Source organism: Salminus brasiliensis, chromosome 20 (genome assembly GCF_030463535.1).
Source record: "Salminus brasiliensis chromosome 20, fSalBra1.hap2, whole genome shotgun sequence".
Classification (NCBI taxonomy): Eukaryota; Metazoa; Chordata; class Actinopteri; order Characiformes; family Bryconidae; genus Salminus; species Salminus brasiliensis.
Genome location: NC_132897.1, coordinates 22,114,752 through 22,140,930, shown reverse-complemented (window position 1 = coordinate 22,140,930; position 26,179 = coordinate 22,114,752). Strand labels below are relative to the sequence as shown.

Below are 26,179 nucleotides of genomic sequence, written 5' to 3'. Positions count from 1 at the left end.
TAGATAGATAGATAGATAGATAGATAGATGGATAGATAGATAGACAGACGGACAGATAGATAGACAGGTGGATAGACAGATAGATAGACAGATGGATAGATAGACAGATAGATAGATAGATAGCCAGAGAGCTGTAAATAGATAGATAGATAGCCAGAGAGCTGTAGATAGATAGATAGATAGATAGATAGATAGCCAGAGAGCTGTAGATAGATAGATAGATAGATAGATAGATAGATAGCCAGAGAGCTGTAGATAGATAGATAGATAGATAGATAGATAGATAGACGGACAGATAGATAGACAGATAGATAGACGGACAGATAGACAGATAGATGGACAGATAGACAGATAGACAGATAGATAGATAGATAGATAGATAGATAGATAGATAGATGGATGGATGGATAGATAGATAAAAACCACTTCTTTCATCTCATCTCTGTGAATGCTAGGTAGTGGTGTGTCATTGTGGTATCCACTGCTACTGCTGTACTGCCTACAGGCAGCAGTTCCAAAAAGGTTTAAGGTTAAACTTATTCACTGGACCTGAAGTCCTAAAATGTCAATAAAATCTAGAAAAAATTGGGGATTCATTTGTCTGACGGGTAGCGCACACTAATAAACATTATCATATATTTTGTTTATAGATAGACAACGATGTGGTCTTCTGCAATTGTAGCCCATCTGCTTCATTTTGACCTCATTGACCTCTCTCATTAACAAGGTGTTTGCATCAGCTGAACTGTGGCTCACTAGCTGTTTTTACTTTATTGCCAAAGTCTAGAAAGTCCAATCCAGACACCAGCCCCACCTATTTTAGACAGATGAACCTTGTCTGTTACTCACTGGAAAGACTGAAGATTCTCCACAAGGAACAATAATGGCTTCTTTAAGTGATGCCACAGAGGAGCCACTTTTGGTTCTCTAACCATGTAAAAGAGAAAATCTCTTTGGAAAAGAGATTTGCAGATGAGAACTTCTCACATTGTAGAGGTTTCTACCAATATTAAGGTTCTTCCTGGAATGCTAACATTTCCTGAAGGTTTAATTAAAACGTGAAAAACTTTCTTTAAACTCACATTCATCTCATTTACAACAACGGTTCTGTAAAGAGTGTAGAATAGCTTTTGTGTGCATCACTGAAGATAGGAAACTGTCTTGAGCACCACTCTGCCACTGTACCAAATCCAGATCCATCCAGACATGCTGTGTAAAGAACTTATAATGTATAGATTAATTTATTTGCTTTTTTATTTTCAATTATCACTTTTTATTATAATTCTATGCTGATTTTCTAGATTCGAAGAGCAGACTGTCATTCAGAGCGCAGCATGACTGTGCTAAATGACTGCTATAAAAAAAATGATGAAGCATCATATAATGATAATAATCACTTCTATGGAGAGAAAGTCAATTCAGCTGTTGTCCACGCCTTATTCCACTCATCCCACCTTTCTCTGAATGGTAGGGGGTTACTGTAAGACACAGGGGAGTTCCTGTTCATTTTACACATATATACTAAAAATCAAAGTCTTCCCTTTATAGTACTGCAATAAAAGTGCCAAAAGGTTATTTGAAGTTTTAAAAATGGCTTTTTAGATATGAATTCCTTAATTAAGGGGAACTTTTATGTCCCCAGGTTATAATTTCATGTTAGAAATGCTTCATTACAACCATCTAAAATTTTCATACATCAATACTTCCCTACTTTTCCTTGACTTCGAAACGTATCTGCTCCAATAAATGAATAAATAAATGAATAAATTAATTAAAAAATCATAATGTGTCATAAAATAACCTAAAAGACACAGAATATATTTTTCACTTTCATATCTAACCAACTTTTGTATGTTTTTGACCAATATATTATTGCACCCAACATTACCATCATTTTGACCTGTTTAGAAACTAAGGCAAAATGCATTCATTCCTTAAACTGTGTTTTTGTTATTATTATTATTATTATTGTTATTATTATTATTCTTTTTTACCAGTACTGTGCTTAGGACTGGAAGATGTGTTTTTCCATGTAGCTTTCCATGTAGCCTCATGGGTGATACTGTGACACTATCATCAAAAGACACATGACGGTGAGTAAGCAAAGTCAAACGTTGCAATGATGAATCACCTTTTCAATTTTTTACAATCACCTTTTTTTTTTTTTTTACAACTGCCATTGTCCGGATATTTTTGGTGTTAGTCAAACCCAACTTTTTAGAGACTGTCCTTAAGAATACAAGAGTATAATTTAACATTGATATCAAATGGCATTTATAATAGAGTGGCAGAGTCTGCTGTATACGATGTACACTGTACACACACACACCCAGCCGTCCATGTCATATAAAACAAAACGGCACGCACCTGACCAGACAACTTTCTTCCATCAAGGTCCAGTTCTGCTTCTTGCTTGTCCATTTTAAGTACTTTTGATGGTGGACAGGGGTTAGCATGGGCACACAGCTCCCATGTGCAACATGGTTGTGTTAAGACCAGATGGAATAATGTTTGTTGCTTCCCCCAATGCCTGTTGCCAGTTCATGGTTTGTCCGTCCTCTGCCCAGCAGGTTGGCAGGTACTCTCCTCTTAAAGTTCTAGCCATTGCCTTTTTTCTTATGAATAGGAGTATTCATGCAATTATTGCCTAAACGCAAAAACATTCGCTAAAAACATTCCCATACCCCTTTTGCACCCATTCAGTACAGTGAGGTAAAACCCTCTGAGTCTATGAATTCTTTGGACTGGATCAGACTGCACATAAATAAACTGCAATGCTGAATATCCAGCCTCCTGACTCCTGTATTTCTAACAGGATGTTCTGACAAAGAAAAAAAAAACAAATTCTGGGGGAGGCTAGGGATACAGCAAATCCTACCAACCAACCAGATAACACCACCACCTACCATTGCGTTACAACAACACCATGTGGGAGACCAGGGTTCGATTCCCAGCCTGGGTGACTGTGCTGCGCTACACCAATAAGAGTCCCTGGGCAAGACTCCTAACACTACATTGGCCCACCTCTGTAATACGAGTAACCTTGTAAGTCGCTCTGGATAAGAGCGTCTGCTAAATGCCATAAACGTAAATGTAAATGTAACCAGAGCACCTTATCCAACTGAAAAGCCTTGAAAAAAAACTGCATTATTAGACATGCTTGTGAGTTTTCTATCTGAGGTGTTGAAGACTGTTATGCAGTTATGGAGAACTGCATGGTGCCTGCTTCCTCAGGCTTTAATTGGAATTGACCATGACAATAAATTATGAGGTAAACATGGTTCTTTCCAGTGACTAATCACCATTGTATATGGTATATGTATGTATATGGCTGTGAGGTTGAGACCCTCCATAAGACCTGTGGGAAGGACATTTACACTGCTTAATGGACTACCAAATACTTTTGGGAATACTTGAATATGCTTTCTGTGGCTTCCCCAGGTTCTGCAAACGGCACAAAAAAGTAAGGCCTAACAATAGACATCTGAGCTTGTTTTAAAGATTATTCCCATGTAAAAATGGACCGGAAACATGATTTGGTAAGAAAATACCAAAATATGTGTTTACATTTTTATCAGCTCTGTTCATTTTGAATTAAGAAGAATGTATGGAGTTGTATTAAAGTCCTTTATCATTTATTAAAACACTGTTTTTGATTACCAGGGTGTTTGAGTGTTTGGTATTATCAGCTTTAATTGTTGAGTGCTGGTGGTGAAGTTATTAATTTAGTTATGCTTTATTATCTGTGGAAAATATGAAAAGGAAACAAAGGTTCTTGTAGAATCAACCTACAACAGTACCTTCACAACAGTTCTTGGACAGCCATGGAAGATTTCTCAGCTGTGACAGCTTTTATGATCCTAATGACACGGACACCTGTTCCCATGTTCTGAAACGTGTACTCAATTGAAACAGAGCATGTCAACGCTGTCTGAATTCTGTTCGTTGTCTCCCTCACTTCTATCCTATGCACTGTGTTCTAGGTAGAAACCTTACGCAGTGATGAGTGTAAACGAGGAGTAAACGAGTGCACCATTAGCAGCTGTGCAATAAAGCGAACAGCTTGTCATTTGAGCCGAGAGTGAGTGGAAATATTGCTGTGGGGACGACCAGAGTACAGCAGTGGTCTCCAGCCCTCCCAGAGGTCCTTGAATGGGGTCCATTAGGATCTTGGTTGGAAGTACATTTACATTCATGGCATTTAGCAGATGTTCTCGTCCACAGACACTTACAAAAGGGCTTAGTCATTCCCTCTGAATATCCAGAGCTAGTGTCCATAGACCCCACATACAAGGTATGGTAATGGTAGTAATACACAAATTCTAGATCCTCAATGTGGAGATTCCTAAACTATACATAACTGAAACAGGCAGCTGTTCGGAAGAAGGGATAAGGGTTTAATAACGGACAAAATAACAACTTGAGGCCTGAAGGCCCTCAACCAAACCAGCTATTTGAGTGGAAATGGGCGTCACTGGATTGTAAAAGCGTAAAAACAAATGATAAATATGTAACATGATAAATAAGTACACATTAGTCTCCTATTGCAAGACAGTCCTTCTAATAAGGGAGCTACTGACTAGCTGAGTGCTGCGCTGCGCTGCGCTGCGGACACGCCCCTCCTGGGGGAGCAGTGGCGCTGTGTACACACTCCGGACTCTCCCACCCCTCCATATCCTCCAGCCCAACACCAACTTCACGAGGAAGTGGTTTACTCGTTACTCCAATCCGGACCTGAGCAGGTCTATAATGTGTTCAACAGCTCTTCTGTAGCTTCAACCTGAGGAGGAAGAAGAACAATGTCCGGAACGATCAAGGAGCTGACTTTACACTACGACCCGGTGAACGAGCAGAACACCTTCACCAACGGAGACGCTGTTGAGGGGCGAGTCTTTCTGGAAGTGAGCAAAGAGGCGAACATCAGCTGCTTCTACATCAAGTGTAAAGGAGACGCGGACGTGTGGTGGACGGAGAGCAACGGAGACGACAACGACTCGTACAGCTCCCACGAGAGATACTTCAAACTGAAGCAGGTCTTTATCCAGGACCCCTCCAAACCGGGTGAGGAGCACCTTACACCAGAGCAGCAGGTGTTTCCTGACCACGTGACCCTACTATATTATAGTGTAATATTTGAGATATTTATAGTGTTTATATCGTTTATTTTTGCCTGAAAATCACCTGGATTGGAAGTTCTGGCTCCCCCACTGTTAGAAGTGTAGGTAACTCTGGTAGATTCACAAAATACACCAAATTACAGCCCTGCAAATGTATACAGTATAGTGTTTTTCAAACTGTGGGTCATGACATACTGATCAATTTCTTTGTAGGGACATGTGTGTGAAAAGAAAGCCACATCAGTACACACTTGAATGTTTACAACCAGAACAGAGCTCAAATGAAGCACATTTAGATCCTTTTTATTTTTTTTTATTTTTTTTTTTTTTACACAGTCTGATATATATATACCAAGTATATATATCAATGTTCAACTATTTGGTGGGTCTCAGGACAATTATTTAAATATTTAAAAGTAATACAATCCTATCTTGGCAATTGAAGTCATCTTAAGTGTATTTATATCTACAACATCTGCAATATCTAATATTGTGACTACAAAATTACAACATCAACAAACATGTCCTCATCAGTAGATTTTGGGGGTCAGGGAAGCCAGTGGTACAGAATGTTTTACATGAAAACATGGTAAACTCTGGTTACACTGGTATTACCCTGTTGTTACATTATTGATGTTCTGCTAACACAAACAAATCTCAATTTAAGCAGCAAAAAGTTCAGTGTGAAACGTTTCCTGTGTAAGCAATTACATAATAAAAGCATTGCAGCAAGAATGTACTCAGAGCAAACTTCTATAGGCTACTAAAATACATTCGGTTTCTGCTTGACTTAATGATGTCGTGTTCACCTTATTGACTTGTGTCTGATAACGAGGTAATGAGGTATCTTTGAATTTTTAGTCTATTTAAACTAGCTGTGTTATTCTTGTGTAAATAGTGAAGTCGTCTGCTGAATGCCTTAAATGTAAACGTTAATGTAAATGTAATGTAAATGTTCTGGTCATGTTCTGCAGCGCAAAATGAACCAAACGTCATTCTAGTAACTGGAGAGACCTGTAAGTATGACCTGCTTACTTTACACCATCCAGTTTAAGCTACAAGTCAGCTATAAGTTATAAGCCATAGCACATTTTTGGGTATTTCAAATATTAATTAAAAAAAAAAAACTTTCTGAATGGGTTTGGATTTTTACATTAAACATTTGTTTAATGTGTTAAACTTTTTCTTTTGCTTTTGATTCCAGACGGTAATGTGGTAAAGCCAGGAAGACATGTATTTCCATTTAGCTTTCAGCTGCCGGATGGGTGAGTACTGATTCTCGATTAATTTTATTTTGTAATTCATTGTAAAATAATCTCAGCAGTGTCTTGTCTTTTAGGGAAGTCTATTGATTTAGCACCCTGATGTGCTCTTCATTAAACTGCCATCATAAACACACAACCATTACAGTGAAGTAGTGACATGATGCCAATATACAGAACTCTGGGCCTACACTTGCATTAACGTGTTCCTCATCTGGATCCTATCTGGATAGTCTATCTACATTCCTTTAACTAAATACTTTGCCAGTGTGATTTTAATTTTTCCATATAAAACAAACACAGATATTCACATTTTACTTCAGGTGACCTACAGTAAACATGGTTTCTTACAACCAGTGAAAAGATGCCATGTTTTGTCCTGTCTGTATTTGCCTTTTAAACGGCTATGGCACCACACACCAAAGCAAGCTCATGATGCTGCAGTTTAACAGACCCCACCAGACTAAAATCTCACCAAAGTAGTTGGTTCTAGAGGTTTTATTTATATTACTAAGAGGTTACTGTGAAGGTAAACAGACAGTCATATGGAAACGATTTTCTGTGTAAAAATAATTGAACAAATCCTCTTAAAGAAACTCTTAAATATAAGATTTACTATTAGTTTTAAACAATGTATTTATTTTAAATATTAAAAAACTAAAGAATAATTAAACATATGTTTCATAACCATAAATGTCACATTTTGTGTTTGAGTTTTGTTTTTCATATTGAAACAGGTCAGTTTCAAGGGAATAAAAAAAAGGTTTACTCTGGTCTATTATTGTAATTAATAAAATATTACAATTTTAAGATAACTTTAGTTTTATCTGGGATTATTACATACAATCACACAGTTCACTAAAAATAAATATACTGAAATAGTAAGAAAAACAATATTTAATATCTTCTTAATTGCAGTAATTTCCCGCCATCATTTAAAGGACATCATGGCTCAGTTAAGTACGTTTTGCAAGTTACACTGGAGCGTTCTTGGAAGATGGATTGCACTGCAAAAGCAGAAATCAACTTTGTGCCAAAGATTGGGGCTAGTGGTCCTCTAATGGTAAGTCACTCTTGACGGGATGAGTTGGTTGCTTAAAATACATGTTTCCCAACATTTGTAGCGGAGCTAAAAGAGCTTTGACCACACTGCTTTCGCTTTTGCACTGCTGATACTGCAATTCAGTTCCATTTAATTTTTTTGAACTTTATTGGCATTATACCAATACAGGGTTGTACTGTATTGTACTATACTGTGTAGCCTAACACTGTTAGGCTAAATATCTGGTGCAGTAAGAGGTAAAGGATGTGGAACAGTAGAGCAAGGACAATAGACAAGGTCCATTGACAGTAAGTACTATAGACGAAAGCAGTGGTGTGCATATGTAGTCCAGTGATTACAATTGGGTGTAAATGCATGTAAACGGAAGAGTACACTACGTTCAGGTGTAGTATATTGAGGTAGACCAGGTCTAGTGTTGTAAACAGCATCAGGTCATGTAAACCAAGCGTACAGTGCAGTAATGAGTATAGTAGCTAATGTTCAGGTAGAAAATACAGCACACAGCTTAGGCACAGCAGAGGGAGTTCCAGTTAAAGGGCAAAGTGCATTCAGTCCCTGAGCTAGTGAAGCTCAGTGTGGGTATGATGAGTAAACTGGGAGGATCAGTGTGGTAAGTAGCAGTTAACAATAACTGGCTAAGCACACCAGACATGTACACAGATTGCAGCTTAATGACTGGTTTATGCTACTGACATCAAACCTCACACAAAGATGTATGATCACTGCATTTAGAGTTATATATATATATATATATATATATATATATATATAGCATGCTGCATGGAATAAAATAACCTTGCATTAGCCTGATCAGCACTGCTCATTTTGGACTTTTTGACATAATATGAATCTGGTGTCAAAATGTCATGATAAATGGAACAATAGAAATGCTTAAAACAACCTAAAATAAATTATTTTTACATTGACTTCCATTGAAAGTTAGGATTTTGTCCTTTTTCTGTAAAGTTACTGTTTTGGAGATAAGAAGTTTTTGCATGACAGTGATGCACATAATGTGTCATTGTTCCCACCACAGCACTAGTCATTGTTTTAGGCCTGCTTGTTAAATGGACAATCATGTTTCAGGAATAGCATTATCCCAGGAATCTTATCCAGAGCACTTCTGCATGCTCGCCTCTTTAACATAGCTAGAGAGTTCAGTAGTAAACATTGTTATTCAGAAGGAGTGGGAGAGTGAATGTCTAGTTTCCCAAGAATGTATACACTGCAATGAATAAAATGTTAATCTACCATTTCTTCATGCTTTGCTACAGCTTGGTCAGGTTGATTATGCTTGTAAACCAGCTAAACCATTGAACTGCAAACTGAGCTAGTTGGGTTAAACCTATGTTTTCAGTAGTATAAGCTAGTGTAGTTAACTGTACGCTATTTAGTGTAGGGCAGGGGTGGTTTCTTTAACCTCAATGTGTTTTTTCTGTGATATTGAAAGGACGTGGTTCAAGACCTTTTATCAATAATTCCACTGATCAGTGGAGGATGGGTTCCTCCCAAGGTTTCTACCTCCAGCTCTAAAGGAGTTTTTCAGTGCCACTGTTTGGCTTGCTCATTGAGGGTTTTAGATTTTCATGTTTTGTTGTTGTTGTTGTTGTTGATGATGATGATGATCTCTGGTCCTCTTACTGATTCTGTAAAGTTGTAATAATCGCTATACAAATACATTTATTTTGATTTGACTTGGTGGAGGAAGGAAATGGATCAAGTTTCAACAGCAAAACCTCACTGCATAGAAATCACTGCTAATTAGCAAGATGCTGGTAGCTTGCTAATTAGCTCACAGAGGCTAGCCTAGTAAACTGTATATCTGATTATGTTTAGTTATAATGATGCTTACCCTCCCCCTAACAGAATCCCCAGAGTGGTGCTACAGACAAAAATATGAAACTTTTCACCTCTGGAAGTGTCTCCTTGAGAGCTACAGTTGACCGAATGGCTTATGCTCTAGGTCAGTTTACATGATTACTTCAGTGTCATTTACTTGGCCTGTACTGACATGAAAAGCCACAATTCAACCTTTTTTTATCTGCTCAATGCAGTTTTTAAACCATGTACATTTCAATTCTTTCATTTTTGAAGGTGATGTCATCAGGGTTTCCACCAACATCGATAACTCTTCATCTCGCAAGCTCAAGCTGAAGTACAGTCTCGAGCAAAAACAGATCTTCCTTGCACAAGGCAACTCAACGCGTTCATCAAGAACTATTTTCAAAGTGGTTGGGGATCCTGTCCCAATTGGAACAAAGCAAATAGTCAACACAGACCTGCAGATCCCAGCTAACCTGGAACTAACCATTGACTGTGGCATCATCAAAGTGGAGTATGTTCTAAAGGCATGTGTCATTTTCTTTCCTTCAGTGTTCGTATGAGTATTGTGGATTGGGCTTAATCTGAATCAAGTCAATTTTGACTTTTCATCTCAAATCATTTCTTTTCATGGTATATTGTATTGTGTCACATTTAACATAAACCTGTAGTATACAGATCAGGCATTAAATACAATAAAAACAGGCAACAGATTCTACGAACAACACTATAAAAAGAACTAGGTGACTATGCTGCGCTACACCAATAAGAGTCCTTGGGCAAGACTTCTAACACTAGACTGGCCTAGCTCTATAATACGAGTTACCTTGTAGGTCACTCTGGATAAGAGCGTCAGCTAAATGCCATAAATGTAAATGTAACTATACACTGTAAAGTAGACAGGGTGGATGACAGGGGCTGACAGGCATTTTACTAGTGCACACTGATTGTAAGTAACAATTGTGGAAAAGTGAAAAATGCCTAGAACCAAGAAAGTAATAACTTTATATACCAGCACAATTTTTTTGGATGTTAGGTATTGATACAAAAGCATGAAGTTGCTAAATTTACTGTAGTTCCTGTATCACACATGATTATTAATTAATATCAATCATTCAGACCAGCCACCTAACTTCAATAGCCTCCTCCATCTGGGCGCAGATTTAGACTGCTAATGATCTCAGAAAACTGATAGTGTGTATTGTACCTGCTGTTGTATACGAGTCCCATTGATTTTTGTTGTTCATGACAACTGGCTCTAATACAATTTTAAATCTGACTTTAGATAGCAGCAAGTTCACGATAGCCACCGAGAAAATGCTTTTTCAGGAGAGAGCAATGTGTTGAATGTGCGGATTCAACGCAATACTGTGTTAATTAACAGTGGGATGACTTGCATATAGGCTGAGAGTGTGATCACATTCAGAAGGCCATTGTGATCGGAAAGCCCTTGTTACTGTACTCATAAATCAGAGTGATGATACAGAACATCTGCTGTGAGAAGCTCACTATTGTTTTATTTTTATTGTCCAAAAAGTGTTAGATCACGTCTGTTACATGATTAAAAAAACAAAACAAAAAAAAAACCTACACACCACATCCGAAAGCAGGTCAATAACAGGAAGCACCAGATATAACAGTCAGGCCCAAGTGGCTACGAAATGCAATACTGAAGTGCCACTACTTATAAAGTGCATGATTTCATAACTGACTACAGTACACTTCTGGTTTTTCGTAGGTCTATCTGGATGTCCCATATGCTAGGGATCCAGAGATCAAATTCCCAGTCTTCATTCTTTCTGCAGGCCAAAGTATTGCTCCTTGGCCAAGCCAGTCGAACTTTCAACCCTACGGGCCCAATCCTCCACCCCAGCCTGCATTTGGGCCCAGCCCACCTGGTGCTGCCTTTGGACCACCCGCTGGACTTTACCCCAGTCTAAACCCTTCACCTTCATATCCACAGCCAATCGATCCAGAAGACCCTCCTCCTTCTTATACAGACATCTATGGAAGCGGAAGTCCTCCTCCATACCCTGCTATGGATTATCCAGATCTCTCTACGCCACATCATCATCCAGCAGGGGCAGGAAATGCAGCAGGAGACCGGTCAAATTCAGCAAATCCCACCAACCAGATAGAGTCTCATCCATCCGACATGCCTGAAAACATTTATTATCGGACACGCTTCTGAGCTGAGCCTCTGATGAGCCAGAGATTATACAGTCATAAAATGTTATGGTACGGAAAACTGCATGGTGCCTGTTCCTCAGGCTTTAGTGGAAATTGGTCATGAGAGTAGGTTCTGAAACGCTGAATTTTGTTGAATTTTGTTTTTGACCATTCCTAACACCCATGCGAACGTCTTTTGTACGCAGATAGTCCAAAACATTTACACAGCTGATTGCACTATGAAACACTTTTGTAATATTTGAAATTTCCTTTATGTTTAAGCAGCTGTTATGCTTTGGCTCTGAGAAAAATATATTATTATGAGTATAGTCTATAAGATGGGACACCCCTGAAACATGTCTGCTTGTTTTAAGCTTTTTGCTCAATGAAATAATAAAAATTCATCAGAAATATGCATTTAGTGTGCAGGGGAAAAAAAAGGATTTGAATTAGGTCCAATGTTTTTCCTCTGCGTTTCAGCCTCCCACCCACTCAACAGCTTTTAGGTAACTGACAATAGCTGTCCAAGGTGTTTTAAGGTACCTTAAAACACAGATCTTTCTCTCTAATGACCAGGTTTGTGTGTTTGGTATTATCAGGCTTTACCAACCATACAGTGGTGCCAACCACACAGCAACTACTTGCAGAATTAACCTACACCTCCTCCACAACTGTTCTTGGACTGTCATCTTTGTGATGTTTATGAGCAGTGTAACTTCGCCGATGAACGGATTATGAGAATAATCATTAGTTGCAGCCCTACTGTTATTGTAAACACCGCAGTGAAATAATGATATTACAGGCTTGCAGTGTTTGAAAGTCTTGCTGGAACACCGCCAAGAGTCATGACCAGCGCCCTGACAAGACCACAACAAGGCTGGTTTTGAAGGCTCTGGTCTGAAAATGAAAAAAGGACTGTGATGATGTACAGTTTTCCTTTACACAACACAATAGAAAGACTGTGATTACTTACCTGAGACTGATTATCCTTGCTTTGGGCAACAAACAGAACTGATCTGATCTATTGGCATCTGTGATTGTCTTACCTGGATGAGTCCAGCCTTTGTAGAGGAGGAGGGAGAAACAGAACCTGCAAGAGGAGTAAAATTGGCTGAAAAGTGTTTTACTAAGAAAGAACGTAAATATTTACTGTAACATAAATATGCACTTGTTTTTTTTTTTTATAGCTCAGGCCAGTAATGGTATTTTTTAGGAGAAGGGCACCCCAAATATAAGCAGCATTACTGAAGGGTATGGGAGGTCCCTTCTTGCAGCTTGGTGGAAGAATGGAAAAGGAAGGTGACTGAGTGAAAGACCTGCATGACTTTGTAGTCAATGGTTAGTCTACTAACCACTGACTACGTTTGTTTTGGTTCATAGTGTGTGCACACATGTAAATATGTAGTATGTATGAGTGTTCCTGCCGTGTAAATAAAGGTTACGGGGGAGAAGAACGTTTGCAGCCTCTCTATGAATTCCAGTTACTTCCAGTGTTCCTGCCACAGCATCCTGCTGGGTCTAGGAACACACTTTATTACAAGGATCTTTTGGTTTGAAACCCCTAACATATTGTCAACGTCACGCAAAACCTTTATATCAGCATTTTCCCTGTTTGACGATGTAAATCTGATCTTTTATTTTTTTTACGTTTCTACACTGCGTTCCACTGAAAACATAAGGGTTTTCCTTCTCTTGTAAAGTTGTCATTTTGAAGACTGAAGGATTTGTATTTTGCCTTGTATGTTAACAAGCCTTTCTCAGTAAAGAGCCATGCCTGTGAATCGGGTAGTATGTCACAGTCTGTGACATACATTATATGTCCAAATGTTTGTGGACACCACTGTATCCAATACATGCATTCAGCTACTTTAAGATGCACCTATTGCGGACACAGATGTGCAAATGCACACACACAGTTTGTATGGCCCCTGTAGAGAATATTGCCAATACAATAGGATTCTCTAAAGCAGATAATTGGAACCTACTGGCACCATGTCTAATGTCAGGTGTGGGCTAGAGGGTATGATGAAAAAAAACAAAAAAAAACCAAAAACAACACACTGCCTGGTAGATTTGTCTCCCCCTCCCCTTCAAGTCAGGGCAACAGCCTTAGTTAAATATAGCAGTGTGGTGTGTGATTGAAGACCACACAAGAACCACAGGGGGTATTAAATGTAGCCTGAATACTCAGCCGGGTGAGAGTGCCATCTCATTGCAGGTACTGAGTTTCAGTTCTTTCTCTGTTCCTTACTTGTAATAAACCAAACACTAAGCTTTCCTAAAGAGTGAAAGTGCAAACGCAGTGTTTGAATATAACTCACATTATTTGGTGTTGTAATCTCTGTAATGGTAAGATTGATCCTACTGACGTACACCAACCAGTTTTTTCCTCTCTGCTTAAGTGGGTAAACCTCACATGCAGAAGCAGTTGTAGCCCCTTTCCTGGAGACGTCTGTGTGTGTGGTGGTGGCTCGTGTCAACTGATGATTATTTTCAAGTTCTTGAATCAACTTTTCTTAACAATCCTCACAAGGCTGAGATCACCCCTGTCGCTTGTGCACATGTCCCCCCTCCCTGTCAATGAAAGAGGGTGTCTTCTGAACAACAGTCTTATTCTGGTTGTGTGGGCTGAACAAGACTGATAAATACACAATAATTATAGAGTTTGAAAAGTAATTTATTCAAACTTGAAATGAAATATTCTGATAATTTGAGATATTGGATTAATGCTTTTCATTAGCAATTTGCCATAATAAATGCCATGATAAAACAAAAGAAGCTTGAAATATGTCAATGTATATAGCATGACAGCTTCTTTTTTAATTAAATTATTAACAAAATGTTTATATATTTATTTATTTATTATTTTTTGAGCTGCACTAATCTATGCAAGGACACCACAGAGGAAAGAACACAAACTTCTTGACATGCTTCAGTTCATTACATTTATTTCATTCATTCATTGCAGTAAATACGTGCATGATAAAAAAGACAAGATACATAAAATACACGTTAATATTTGTACAAATATAAACTGTATAAATATAAACGGTGTAAATACACGGTTTAACACGCCACGTCCTGCAGAACTAGCAGAAGTCTAGGTGAATCACGTGACTACCATGTTTTGAACTGAACTTCCGCTCGGGCGACGCGACTTTAAGGGGGGGGGGGCTTTATTAATCGTGTTAATGTTTACCTGAATTTAGATTACACGATTAATACGTTCATATGAATTTGATAAAAACATGCTGAATGAATATACGTAAATATTTAATAGGTCTGTCTTTAGAGCCAACGCTCCCAGAGCAGACTAGCTGAGTGCTGCGCTGCGCTGCGCTGCGGACACGCCCCTCCTGGGGGAGCAGTGGCGCTGTGTACACACTCCGGACTCTCCCACCCCTCCATATCCTCCAGCCCAACACCAACTTCACGAGGAAGTGGTTTACTCGTTACTCCAATCCGGACCTGAGCAGGTCTATAATGTGTTCAACAGCTCTTCTGTAGCTTCAACCTGAGGAGGAAGAAGAACAATGTCCGGCACGATCAAGGAGCTGACTTTACACTACGACCCGGTGAACGAGCAGAACACCTTCACCAACGGAGACGCTGTTGAGGGGCGAGTCTTTCTGGAAGTGAGCAAAGAGGCGAACATCAGCTGCTTCTACATCAAGTGTAAAGGAGACGCGGACGTGAGGTGGACGGAGAGGCACCACGATCGGAACCACACGTACCACTCCCACGAGAGATACTTCAAACTGAAGCAGGTCTTTATCCAGGACCCCTCCAAACCGGGTAAGGCGCACGCTCGCCTGCTGCTGCTGCTGCTATCAGGCCTTAACTCCAGATCAGCATAAAGACCAACCAGGTCTTTACTTTCAGCACATACTGCAGCCTCTCTCATGCGTAAACAGATAAGGCTGAAATACTTACTTGCGTCCTTTCCTGTTGTCCTACAGCACAAACTGAGCCAAACGTCATTCTAGTAACTGGAGAGACCTGTAAGTATGACCTGCTTACTTTACCCCATCTAGATCCAGCTTATTAAGCTTTTATGGAAAATCGTAGCGGTGAAATTCAGGGAGGGGAGGGGACTGGACTGGAGGGGAGGGGACTGGGGGGAAGGGGAGGGGACTGGACTGGAGGGGAGGGGACTGGACTGGACTGGGGGGGGAGGGGAGGAGAGGGTACTGTTTACTGCAGTATGTCCTCAAATGTAGGTGGAAGTGTATGTTTACACATTTGCATCTGAACCGATTTAAGAGCAGACTTCAATTGATTGAGTTCAGCATTTGATCTTTCTACCATACAGGCTATTAAAATTAGATACTTTATATAAGACAACAATTTTCATTTATTTATTTAGTTTATGCATGTAGCTCAATTTTTGTGGTTGGTAATAATAATAATAATTATATTAATAATCATTTTTGTGTTTTATATATATATATATATATATATATATATATATATATATATATATATATATATATATATATATATATATATACACATACAGTCATGCCCGGAAGTATTCATACCCCTGTCAAAGTTTGACTTAAATTTACTTTTATTTAACCAGAAGTTATATTTTTGCCTGGAAATGACACAGGCCTCTCCCAGGAGATAACACGATGATGTACAAGAGGCATCATTGTGGGAAAAAATATTTCTCAGCTTTTATACACATTTGAACAAAAAGTGGCATGTCCAAAATTATTCATACCCTTCTCAATAATTAATAGAAAAGCCTTCATTGGCTATTACAGCAATCAAACGCTTCCTGTAATTGCTGACCAGCTTTTTGCATGTCTCCACTGGTATTTTTGCCCATTCATCTTTAGTGATGAGCTCCAACTCTTTGAGGTTCGAGGGTCTCCTTGCCATCACCCTGATCTTTAGCTCCCTCCACAGATTCTCAATTGGATTCAAGTCAGGACTCTGGCTGGGCCACTGCAAAACATTAATGTTTTTGTCTGCTAACCATTTCTTCACCACTTTGGCTGTGTGTTTTGGGTCGTTGTCATGCTGAAATGTCCACCGGTTCCCAAGGCCAAGTTTCTCTGCAGACTGCCTGATGTTGTTGTTGAGAATCTTGATGTATTGCTCTTTTTTCATGGTGCCATTTACTGCGATCAAGTTCCCTGGTCCATTGGCTGAAAAACACCCCCAAAACATTAGGTTCCCACCACCATGTTTGACAGTGGGGATGGTGTTCTTAGGGTTGAAGGCTTCTCCTTTTTTACGCCAAATGGTGCACACATCATTGTGGCCAAACAATTCAATTTTTGTTTCATCTGACCATAAAACAGAACATCAGAAGTCTTCTTCTTTGTCCAGATGAGCATTTGCAAAGGTCAAGCGGGCTTTTGTGTGCCTTTTCTGGAGAAGTGGTGTCCTCCTTGGCCTGCGTCCGTGGAACCCAGCAGTGTGCAGTGTCCGCTGAACTGTCTGCCTTGAGATGTCGCCTCCAGCAGAGTCCAGATTCACCAGGATGGCCTTGGTGGTGATCCTTGGATTTTTCTTTACCTCTCTCACTATTCTCCTGGCCAGCACAGGTGTCACTTTTGGCTTCCGACCACATCTTCTGAGATTTTCCACAGTGCGGAACTTCTTGTATTTTTTAATAATACTTTGCACTGTAGCCACTGGAACTTGAAAACATTTTGATATGGCTTTATAGCCCTTTCCTGACTTGTGAGCGGCCACAATGCACAGCCGCAGGTCCTTAGTGAGCTCCTTTGTCTTAGCCATGACTGTCCACAAACCAACTGCAGAGAGCTGCTGTTTTTCTCCTGTTGAGTTGATTAAAACAGCTGTTCCCAATGAATCAGGGTAATTAGGATGCTTTAAAACAGCTTGGACTATTTGGAATGGTATAGAACTTTGGATTTTCCCATATACTGTGACAGTTTTCAAAGGGTATGAATAATTTTGGACATGCCACTTTTTGTTCAAATGTGTATAAAAGCTGAGAAATACTTTTTCCCACAATGATGCCTCTTGTACATCATCGTGTTATCTCCTGGGAGAGGCCTGTGTCGTTTCAAGGCAAAAATATAACTTCTGGTTAAATAAAAGTCAAACTTTGACAGGGGTATGAATACTTTCGGGCATGACCGTATATATATATATATATATATATATATAGCGAGAGAGAGAATATCAGTGCATTTAGATGAGTAACGCATTGTCGCTGTCACAAATAAAAAAAAAATGTATTTCCAAAATATAAATTTACAACCTTTCAGTGAAAGTCAGTGCAAAACAAACTGTATTCTAAATAAATCTGGAGCATTTCTATTGGTCCATTTATCATAAAATCCTGACAACGTTTACTTGGCCAATTTGAGAAATTTTATATACTCTCGAGTGTTTTTCCGGAAACCATTGAAGGAAGCTTAACAAGTCAGGTTGCACAGAGATACTGCAAGCTATTGTATCTGCTATGAAAATAAAAAAAGCCCACATAGTGTGTTTTGTTTTTGATTTCCAGACAGTAATGTGGTTAGGCCGGGAAGACATGTATTTCCGTTTAGCTTTCAGCTGCCCCATGGGTGAGTACTGATTCTCAAATGTTTATCGTACGGTCTTTATAATGACATTAACATTATAGTGGCATGTCGAAGCTGCTGCACAACTCTCAAAATGCAGTGTCTGAAAGTGCTGCTGGAGTGCACAGACTCAAAAACATAACCTTGACAAGATCAACACAGCCAGCTTTGGAAGACTTGGATTCAGTTTCCTCTTCTTATTGAAATACATCCCTTGTGTGACACACATTGTTCAAGTTCTACTACAGTAATTACTGTAAACATGGCTTCTCTCCCTTTACTACCGAATACTGTAATAACGCCAGTCTCATGTAGCCTCAAGTTCACAATTCCTTGTTTATCTTCTCACTCGCTAATCAGCGCTTGGCAGATGCATTTCCACTCACATTACGTGCAAATATAAAGGACAGGTTCCATTTATCTTCAACAGCACTTTTGTTAAATGTGTCACTATCAATCCCTATGACCGATCAGACTGTAATCTGATCACAGTTTTCCCTTTGTGTTTTAACACCCAGTCTTTTTAATGCAGTGAAGCGGAAATCTGGGTGTGATCTGCATATATGTAAACATTGTATTCAAATATTGCTGCGCTCACACCCTATTATAAACAAACTCATGTGTGTTCATTTTTCCTCTGAAAGTTATGCCCCCCCCACACACACACACACCAAGATCATGCAAGCTAACTATGCTGACACTATCAGACTAGAAATCTTACCAAAACGGTTGAAGATTAGACTTTAGCTGCTTCGTTCTGGGAGCTTTATATTAAGGTATACAGATACAGTCACATATTTTGTTGATGTCCTAAATGGCATTGTATTGAAATGTTAAAGGGCACTTATTGTTTATTTAAAAATTTTTTGGGAAAAAAAAAAATCAACCAACACAAAATGTCACTTTATATTCCACAATTCATGTTTTTCTTTTCCGTTATGTTAATTTCAACTAATAAACAGAAAAAGTGCATTAGGTGTTATTCTCTGTAAAGAATGTGGACCTTTTTAAATGCAACATGATGCAGTGTTTTTACCGTAAATGTCATTAGAATTTTAGTTGTATTATGTATTATGGGATTATTGCATAAAGTTACAGGTTTAATTAAAATACTGAACTAAAACAAGATCTTCCTAATTGCAGGAACATGCCGCCATCTTTTAAAGGACATCATGGCTCAATTAAGTACATTTTGGAAGTTACACTGGACCGTTCTTGGAAGCTGGATCAAACTGCAAAAGCAGAAATCAACTTTGTGCCAAAGATTGAGGCTAGTGGTCCTTTAATGGTATGTTACTCTGAAGAGCCGAATAGGTTGATGATATTGAGATGGGAGCATTCTGATTCACTTTCATGCTGATTAATGGAACAAAACAAGCTTGTCTATGCTGTGTTCTAAAGCAGACTTAGTTTATGCTATTGTTTTAGTTTTTCTTTCTGTGCCTAACTATGCAGCAATATTTCAGGACAAACAGCACTTCTACATGTTGGAAACACTGCTGTTGTTTATTAGGAGTTGTAACTATATAAATGTCTCATTATTCCCACCACAGCACTGGTCATTGTTTTAGGCCTGCTTGTTAAATGGACCATCATGTTTCAGGAACAGCATTACCCAAGGAATCTTATCCAGGGCACTTCTGCATGCTCGCCCCTTTAACATAGCTAGAGAGTTCAGTAGTAAACTTAGTTGAGTTGATCCGCATACCAAGGAATGAATGTCTAGTTCTGCAAGAAAGTTTGATACCTGGGCTCAGCAAGCTGGAGAGCTGCCCAAAACTCTGGGTGTGTGTGCTCTGACTGCCCCTTGTTCACTAGTGTATGTGTGTTCACTACCACAGATGGGTCAAATGCGGAGGACACGTCAAATACGTGCTCCTTTACCTTTTTACCTAAGATAACTAAGATGAGAATTCCTTGCTTTGTTCAGAGGGTCTGTTTGCACCTAAAAGTAGCATTGGAAACAGCTATTTCCGAACAAAAAAGAAAGAAAACTGAACAGTAAACCGGCCGAAGTGAGCGTGTCTACCAATCGTCGCTATCCAATGAAAAACATGCATCTCCAAAATGGTGACTTTACAGTAATTTAGAGCATTTCTATTGGTCTGGTCATCCAGAATAATTGACACAGCGTACAGATAATGGGTTTGTCAAAACGAGATAGCCAAGGTTCAAGCTAGCATTTGCAATGTGTTAATAGTAGACAAAATTAAGGTAAAGCCTATGCAAGCTACAAAGGTATGGCCACATGCATTCACCAGCATCCTGTTATGGCTAAATTGATGCAAACATATGAAACAGACAGCATTAAAGCCAGTAGTAAGGAAGTTCATAGCTGTAAAGACATAACAGTACTGAAAGAAAGCTGCCAAACTACACATGGAATGCTTTTTAGGACCCTTAACAGTTAACAGTGTTATTAACTATTATCTTTAGTTGTAATGTGATGTTATCTTTGGTTCCTTTGCATACAGAACCCGCAGAGTGGTGCTACAGACAAAAAGATGAAACTTTTCACCTCTGGAAGTGTCTCATTAAGAGCAACAGTTGACCGAATGGCTTATGCTCTAGGTCAGTTTACATTGTCGTTAATTCACTGTCATTTACTTCGCCTGTACAGACAAGAAAAGCCATAATACAGTCATTTGATCCCTCTCAATGCAGTTTTTAACCTTTTATTTTTTTCCATTTTTGAAGGTGATGTCATCAGGGTTTCCACCAACATTGATAACTCGTCATCTCGCGAGCTCAAGCTGAAGTACAGTCTTGAGCAAAAACAGATCTTCTTTGCACAAGGCAACTCAACGCGTTCATCAAGAACCATTTTCAAAGTGGCTGGGGATCCTGTCCCAATTGGAACAAAGCAAATAGTCAACACAGACCTGCAGATCCCAGCTAACCTGGAACTAACCGTGAACTGTGGCATCATCAAAGTGGAGTATGTTCTGAAGGTACGTGTCATTTTCTTTCCTTATACATATACACACCTTAAGGCTTGCTACATTTAACCCTTAAGGTGCAAAAAGCACTTGATTGTAGCTTAAACTTTATGGCAAGGGTGTTTAATCGCATCTGCAAAGGGCGAATGTTGATGCAGGTTTAATTCCAATGTAGTGAGAGCAACCTGCTTAGTTTGAAGAGTAAAACCGGTTATTGAACAGGATGAAACAGGTGTGTTTCTGTTTGTTTGGAATGAAAACCTGCAGCCATATTGACCCTTTGCAGATAGGATTGGACACCTCCACCTTTAATTTATATAATAGCCATAATATAATAATTTTAATTAGATCCTGTACCTGTCTTAACTTTTTCAGACAGATTGTAACCAAAGTTGTACACAACAAAAGTATTTGTTCCATAGTTTCATGAGTCGTTTCAGAATTTAGCTTAATTTCTTACATTTCCAGACTGAAGTATTGAGTGAAGAACAGATATTCCCTCCAGTATGTAATTTTATTAGTATCCACTATTGTAATGGAAACTGCCAGTTTCATATGAGTCGCCTTGATTTTCATGTTGCTATCATCTGGCTCTAATACGGTATGTTAACATGGCATGTTATAGATCACACCTCATAATTTATAAACCTAAGATGGTCTGTTTAACCTGACAGACCAGGTAGTGGGCCCAAAAGAAGGCTTATATCCGCCATTAAATGGTGTCGTGTACGTCTACATTAGCCGTGGTAAAGTGCTTTTTGTGTGGAAAATATAGAATCTGTGTTTTGCGGTTACATTTTGGGATATTTGGCTTTCGAATGAAATTTCAGGATGACCCTAAAATGCACTCTAACTTTTACAGGTAAACTTAATGTGACCTTCTGTAAACTTTTGAATGCACATGTCCAACCGTTCAGTGTTTCATTACTTTTTTAACATGCTGTTCTCTAACAGGGAGCTTAATGGCAAAATTCACAACAGGTGTTTGATTCATGAATCGATTAATACATTTCCTGGTTCAATTGGAATTGGTATTTAAACAGTCTTCCATTTTGATATCATGAGACCAAGACAACACTCAACAATTGATAAACAGTACCTCCCCAAGGCAAGGCTTCAAACAGGATGTTTTCAGACAGAAGTGGCCACTGAGCTTCTGTGGAACAGAAGAGTGTCAGAGCGTCATTAGCAGGTTGCGAGTCAGAAAAAGGCACAGAAGTGGACCACATCCCACACTGATGACCGCTTAATTGTGAACAGTACCCTATTAAGGGAGGTGAGAGGCACCCAAGTGTCACGTCAGACCATTAGAAACTGTTTACATCAGCGTGGTCTGTGCGCTAGACGACCTGCGAGCGTACCTGGCCACAGAAAATTAATGATCTGAGGGCCGCCCCTCAAGAAGAGGGGGATGCCATGCCTCAGCAGACAATAAGTCGACTTGTGAACAGCAGGAGATGTCATTAGGCTGTAATTGATGCTCAAGGGCACAATGACAAGTTATTGAGAGAGAGAGAGACAAGTGTTTGTTAGAGCTGCAGCTATTAGTTACTGTAGTCAATGACATCTATTCCAAAAATGCATTATAAATATTTTACGCCTACATTATTGTAATTTCTCTTTTTTTTCATGACTTAAAATTTATTGACTTAAAGTCCTTAACACTTCACTACGTTTCCACTACGTAACTGCTCCGTAAGGTCAGTCTTTTCTAACTCCAGTCCGGTCGACTATATTCAAAGCTACAGTTTTGAAAAACGGCTGGTGCTGCAGCAGAGTCTGATGATTGCAAAATAGGTTTATAAAAGTTTCCAAAACTCAGGTTATCAAAAGTATAAGAGACAAAAAAAGGTGGTTTGTACACTGGACAAACTTTTTGAAGGCATACCACAGCAGCACTTGTGCAAAGTACAAATCCTGGTTCATACCTAGTGCGGACACAGCACACCGTTTATACCTCTTGCACCACAGACACTGACGACCATTCCATTTCGTCTACAGTTGTGTCCCTTTGACTACTGCCTTTTTTGTTTTAGCGTTTTGTTTCTTCTAGCTGCCAAATGCACTAAAAAGCAATATGTTTGTCTGCTTAGTACCTTAGAATTTCCAGTGAATAATGACCAAAAGAAAACTTTAGGGCTAGAACCTGGGTTTTTATTTTAATTGATGTTGCCAGTGTGCATATCCAGCTGGATATAAACCATATCTATTTAGCCACTCTATTAATCACATTTCTTTGTGTACGGAATGGCATAAATACAATAGCTCACAAACACTTTGATAAGGGGTGTAAATACCCCACTTCACTGCTGACTATTATGCCAAAGTTTGTTTAAACCTACAGTGTTACACCTAATACCTAAGCCTTTATTTACAGTTTCGCTGGACTTTAAACTGTCATTTTCATCTGAAGTAAAATTATTCGCTTAGATTAACCATTCAACAAAATTATCTATAGATTAGGTGTTAGGAAAATAGTCCTTAGTGGCAGCCCTAGGGTGTGGTTGCATTTAGAGAGCTTCAGATTATATTATTGTTCTTAAAAATTGTAATGAAATGTCATTACTGATGCATACACTGTGTGTTTACATTATTGTTGTAACTGACTATAGTAAACTTCTGTTTTTTTCGTAGGTCTATTTGGATGTCCCATATGCTAGTGATCCAGAGATCAAATTCCCAGTCACCATTTTTTCTGCAGGCCAACATCTTGCTCCTTGGCCAAGCCAGCCAAACTTTCAACCTCAGCCTGCATTTGGGCCCCATCCTCCACCTCAGCCTGCATTCGGGCCCCATCCTCCACCTCAGCCTGCATTCGGGCCCCATCCCCCACCTCAGCCTGCATTCGGGCCCCATCCCCCACCTCAGCCTGCATATGGGCCCAGCCCACCTGGTGCTGCTTTTGGACCACCCCCTGGACTTTACCCCAGTCTAAACCCTTCACCTGCATATCCACAGCCAACTAATCCAGATGCTCCTCCGTCCTACACCGAGATCTACCCAAATCAAAACCAAGCAGTCCCAGGATTCCAGCCAGCCCCAGCCTTCAATCCTCCTCCATACTCAGCTATGGGTTATCCAGGTCCTTCTGCTCCACAGCAGCATCCAGCACCAAGTGCCCCAGAGTTCTGTCCAAATCCATCTGCTCCAGCCTATGATCAAGCAGCAGGTGGCCCAGTATACTGGCCAAATTCAGCCAAACCAACCAACCAACCAGAGCCTTATCCACAAAAATAAACATTATTAGACATGTCTTAGTTCATCTGATGAGCTGGAGATTATAAATTTAGAACAAACATGTAAAACATGTATAATAAGTCATTATTGTTTAATGAATGCCTGTAAAATTGCTTAATTTGTAAGGTATATAGACTTTCACTTAGGTAAAATTAGGATCCCAGCCATCTCTCTTCGTAGCAGCAAATACTGCTGCAGTAGGTGCTTGCTGTGCATTGTTGGTTATTTTTTAGAAATCAGTATGGCTCATCATTGTTTTGAACGCTGTTTACCGCTGAACGGATCCGCCTTAGGAACAGCTGTGTCCTTTTCTGTCCTCATGAATATTTGTTCGAAAAGGCCTATACTAAGAGCAGCTATATGACAACTTTATCAAATACGCTAACGCATTAACACTACCTGTGCTATGCAAACTTTAGTGGCATGCAAAAGTTGGGTGTCCCTGGTCAACATTTCTGTTGATGTGAATAGTTAACTAGAAGATAAATTGATAAATTTATAAAAAGATAAATTGCTTGTTTATAGACATCATTAGCTGCATAAAACCAAAAAAGAAGTATGCCCACAAAGCAGTAAGAGGCTATAAGACTGCAAAGCAAGTTCAAGAAGCCGTCTCTTCACATTAGAAGATAACTGGGGCATTGTTCTACTGTGCAACTAAATACCAGCAAATTCTGGAACCAAAATCAGTGTCTGACGGCTGAAGATGAAAAGAGGATGGCTTCTACAGCAAGATCATCTTAAACAAAAATGATCAACCATTCAACAAAATTAGCTATAGATTAGGTGTTAGGAAAATAGTCCTTAGTGGCAACCCTAGGGTGTGGTTGCATTTAGAGAGCCTTCAGATTATATTATTGTCCTTAAAAATTAGGAACAGCTGTGTCATTTTCTGTGCTTTTGAACCGGTTTGAAACAGTTTGATACTAAGAACAGCTATATGAAAACCTTATCAAATATTCCAAATCATTAACACTGCCAAATGCTATGCAAACTTTAATCAATCCTAAATAATGATAAAGCAACTATAGTGCCTTTACATACAGCGGCATGCAAAAGTTGGGTGTCCCTGGTCAACATTTCTGTTGATGTGAATAGTTAACTTGAAGATAAATTGATCTACAAAATCCACAAAGTTAAAGAAACACAATGTAAAAATTTAGAGGGTGGCTTCTACAGCTAGATCATCTTAAACACACCTCAAAATACACAAGAGGCTACCTCAAGAGGCACAAACGAAAGAATTTGCCATGGCACCCATAGTCCCCTGAAGGGTGAAAATCCCCTGAATATCGACTGATACATTTACATAATTTATTTTTTATATTTGATGTAAAAGTACTAAAATTGTGCCTTTTGAATTTTCTGATAACACCTGATCAAATCAAGCAGCGAAGGATCTGTTCTAACAAGTGACTGCCTCAGTGTGAACAACACGATCTGTATTATATTATGAAGTGACTGAAATCTGTTGATGCATATTAGCCAAATTAGGACCTCAGAACAGTGCTATATCAACACTGCGTTTGATGTTATGACACTAATGTAGAAATTTTTAACAATTGGATTATAATCAATAATAAAAAAGGAGCACGAGTGATTCTGCAGACTCATGTTTTAGTTTTAACTCGTTTATCCTGAGCTGGTAAAATTCATCAATATCTTCATACATGATGGCCTCTTCTGACCCTGCTTTTGTTTTCACCTTATTCCACCCAAACTGCAGATGCTAACCTCGGTGAGTGTTTAAGCTGCTCAGGATTACATGCATCTGGAACAAACCATGAGTCTCATGAGTTTCTTGATGGTGAAACGGTGGCCACATAGACCTGGTTATCCACTGCCCTACCAGAACAAAAAACAGTAATGCAGCATTAAAAAGAAACAGCTACTATATAACTACAAGTAAATATACAAGCAAATGTTAAAACATGCTAATCAGAAAAATAAAATGTAACTGCACAATCAATAATTTGTGACAGAATAAATATATTCCATTTTTGGTAACAAACACAAA

At 39.1% G+C, this 26,179-nt stretch overlaps 2 protein-coding genes and 1 long non-coding RNA gene across 3 annotated transcripts; 2 read left to right on the top strand and 1 right to left on the bottom strand.

The window, feature by feature from the left end:
* The first annotated feature begins 2,003 nt into the window (after positions 1-2,003).
* On the top strand, positions 2,004-12,874 carry LOC140542195 (arrestin domain-containing protein 3-like). The gene is made up of 8 exons (XM_072665080.1): positions 2,004-2,093; positions 4,763-5,061; positions 6,092-6,133; positions 6,322-6,382; positions 7,298-7,442; positions 9,309-9,405; positions 9,537-9,790; positions 11,002-12,874. The coding sequence occupies exons 2-8, from the start codon at positions 4,800-4,802 to the stop codon at positions 11,452-11,454; spliced, it is 1,314 nt and encodes a 437-aa protein (XP_072521181.1). The 5' UTR covers positions 2,004-2,093; positions 4,763-4,799; the 3' UTR covers positions 11,455-12,874.
* Positions 10,754-15,607, bottom strand: LOC140542196 (uncharacterized). The gene is made up of 2 exons (XR_011977981.1): positions 15,366-15,607; positions 10,754-12,522 (listed from the first exon to the last, which is right to left on the bottom strand). It is a non-coding gene; the product is annotated as an uncharacterized lncRNA (long non-coding RNA).
* LOC140542194 (arrestin domain-containing protein 3-like) lies at positions 14,785-26,179 on the top strand. The gene is made up of 7 exons (XM_072665079.1): positions 14,785-15,227; positions 15,392-15,433; positions 17,929-17,989; positions 19,130-19,274; positions 20,461-20,557; positions 20,684-20,937; positions 23,560-26,179. The coding sequence occupies exons 1-7, from the start codon at positions 14,966-14,968 to the stop codon at positions 24,160-24,162; spliced, it is 1,464 nt and encodes a 487-aa protein (XP_072521180.1). The 5' UTR covers positions 14,785-14,965; the 3' UTR covers positions 24,163-26,179.

Excerpts from the sequence above, each read along its gene's own strand:
- LOC140542195 (XM_072665080.1), top strand. The coding sequence starts at position 4,800 with ATGTCCGGAACGATCAAGGAGCTGACTTTACACTACGACCCGGTGAAC. Across the intron at positions 5,062-6,091 it reads CCAGGACCCCTCCAAACCGG|CGCAAAATGAACCAAACGTC; the intron begins GTGAGGAGCACC and ends CATGTTCTGCAG. Across the intron at positions 6,383-7,297 it reads AGCTTTCAGCTGCCGGATGG|TAATTTCCCGCCATCATTTA; the intron begins GTGAGTACTGAT and ends TCTTAATTGCAG.
- LOC140542194 (XM_072665079.1), top strand. The coding sequence starts at position 14,966 with ATGTCCGGCACGATCAAGGAGCTGACTTTACACTACGACCCGGTGAAC. Across the intron at positions 19,275-20,460 it reads AGGCTAGTGGTCCTTTAATG|AACCCGCAGAGTGGTGCTAC; the intron begins GTATGTTACTCT and ends CTTTGCATACAG. Across the intron at positions 20,558-20,683 it reads CCGAATGGCTTATGCTCTAG|GTGATGTCATCAGGGTTTCC; the intron begins GTCAGTTTACAT and ends CCATTTTTGAAG.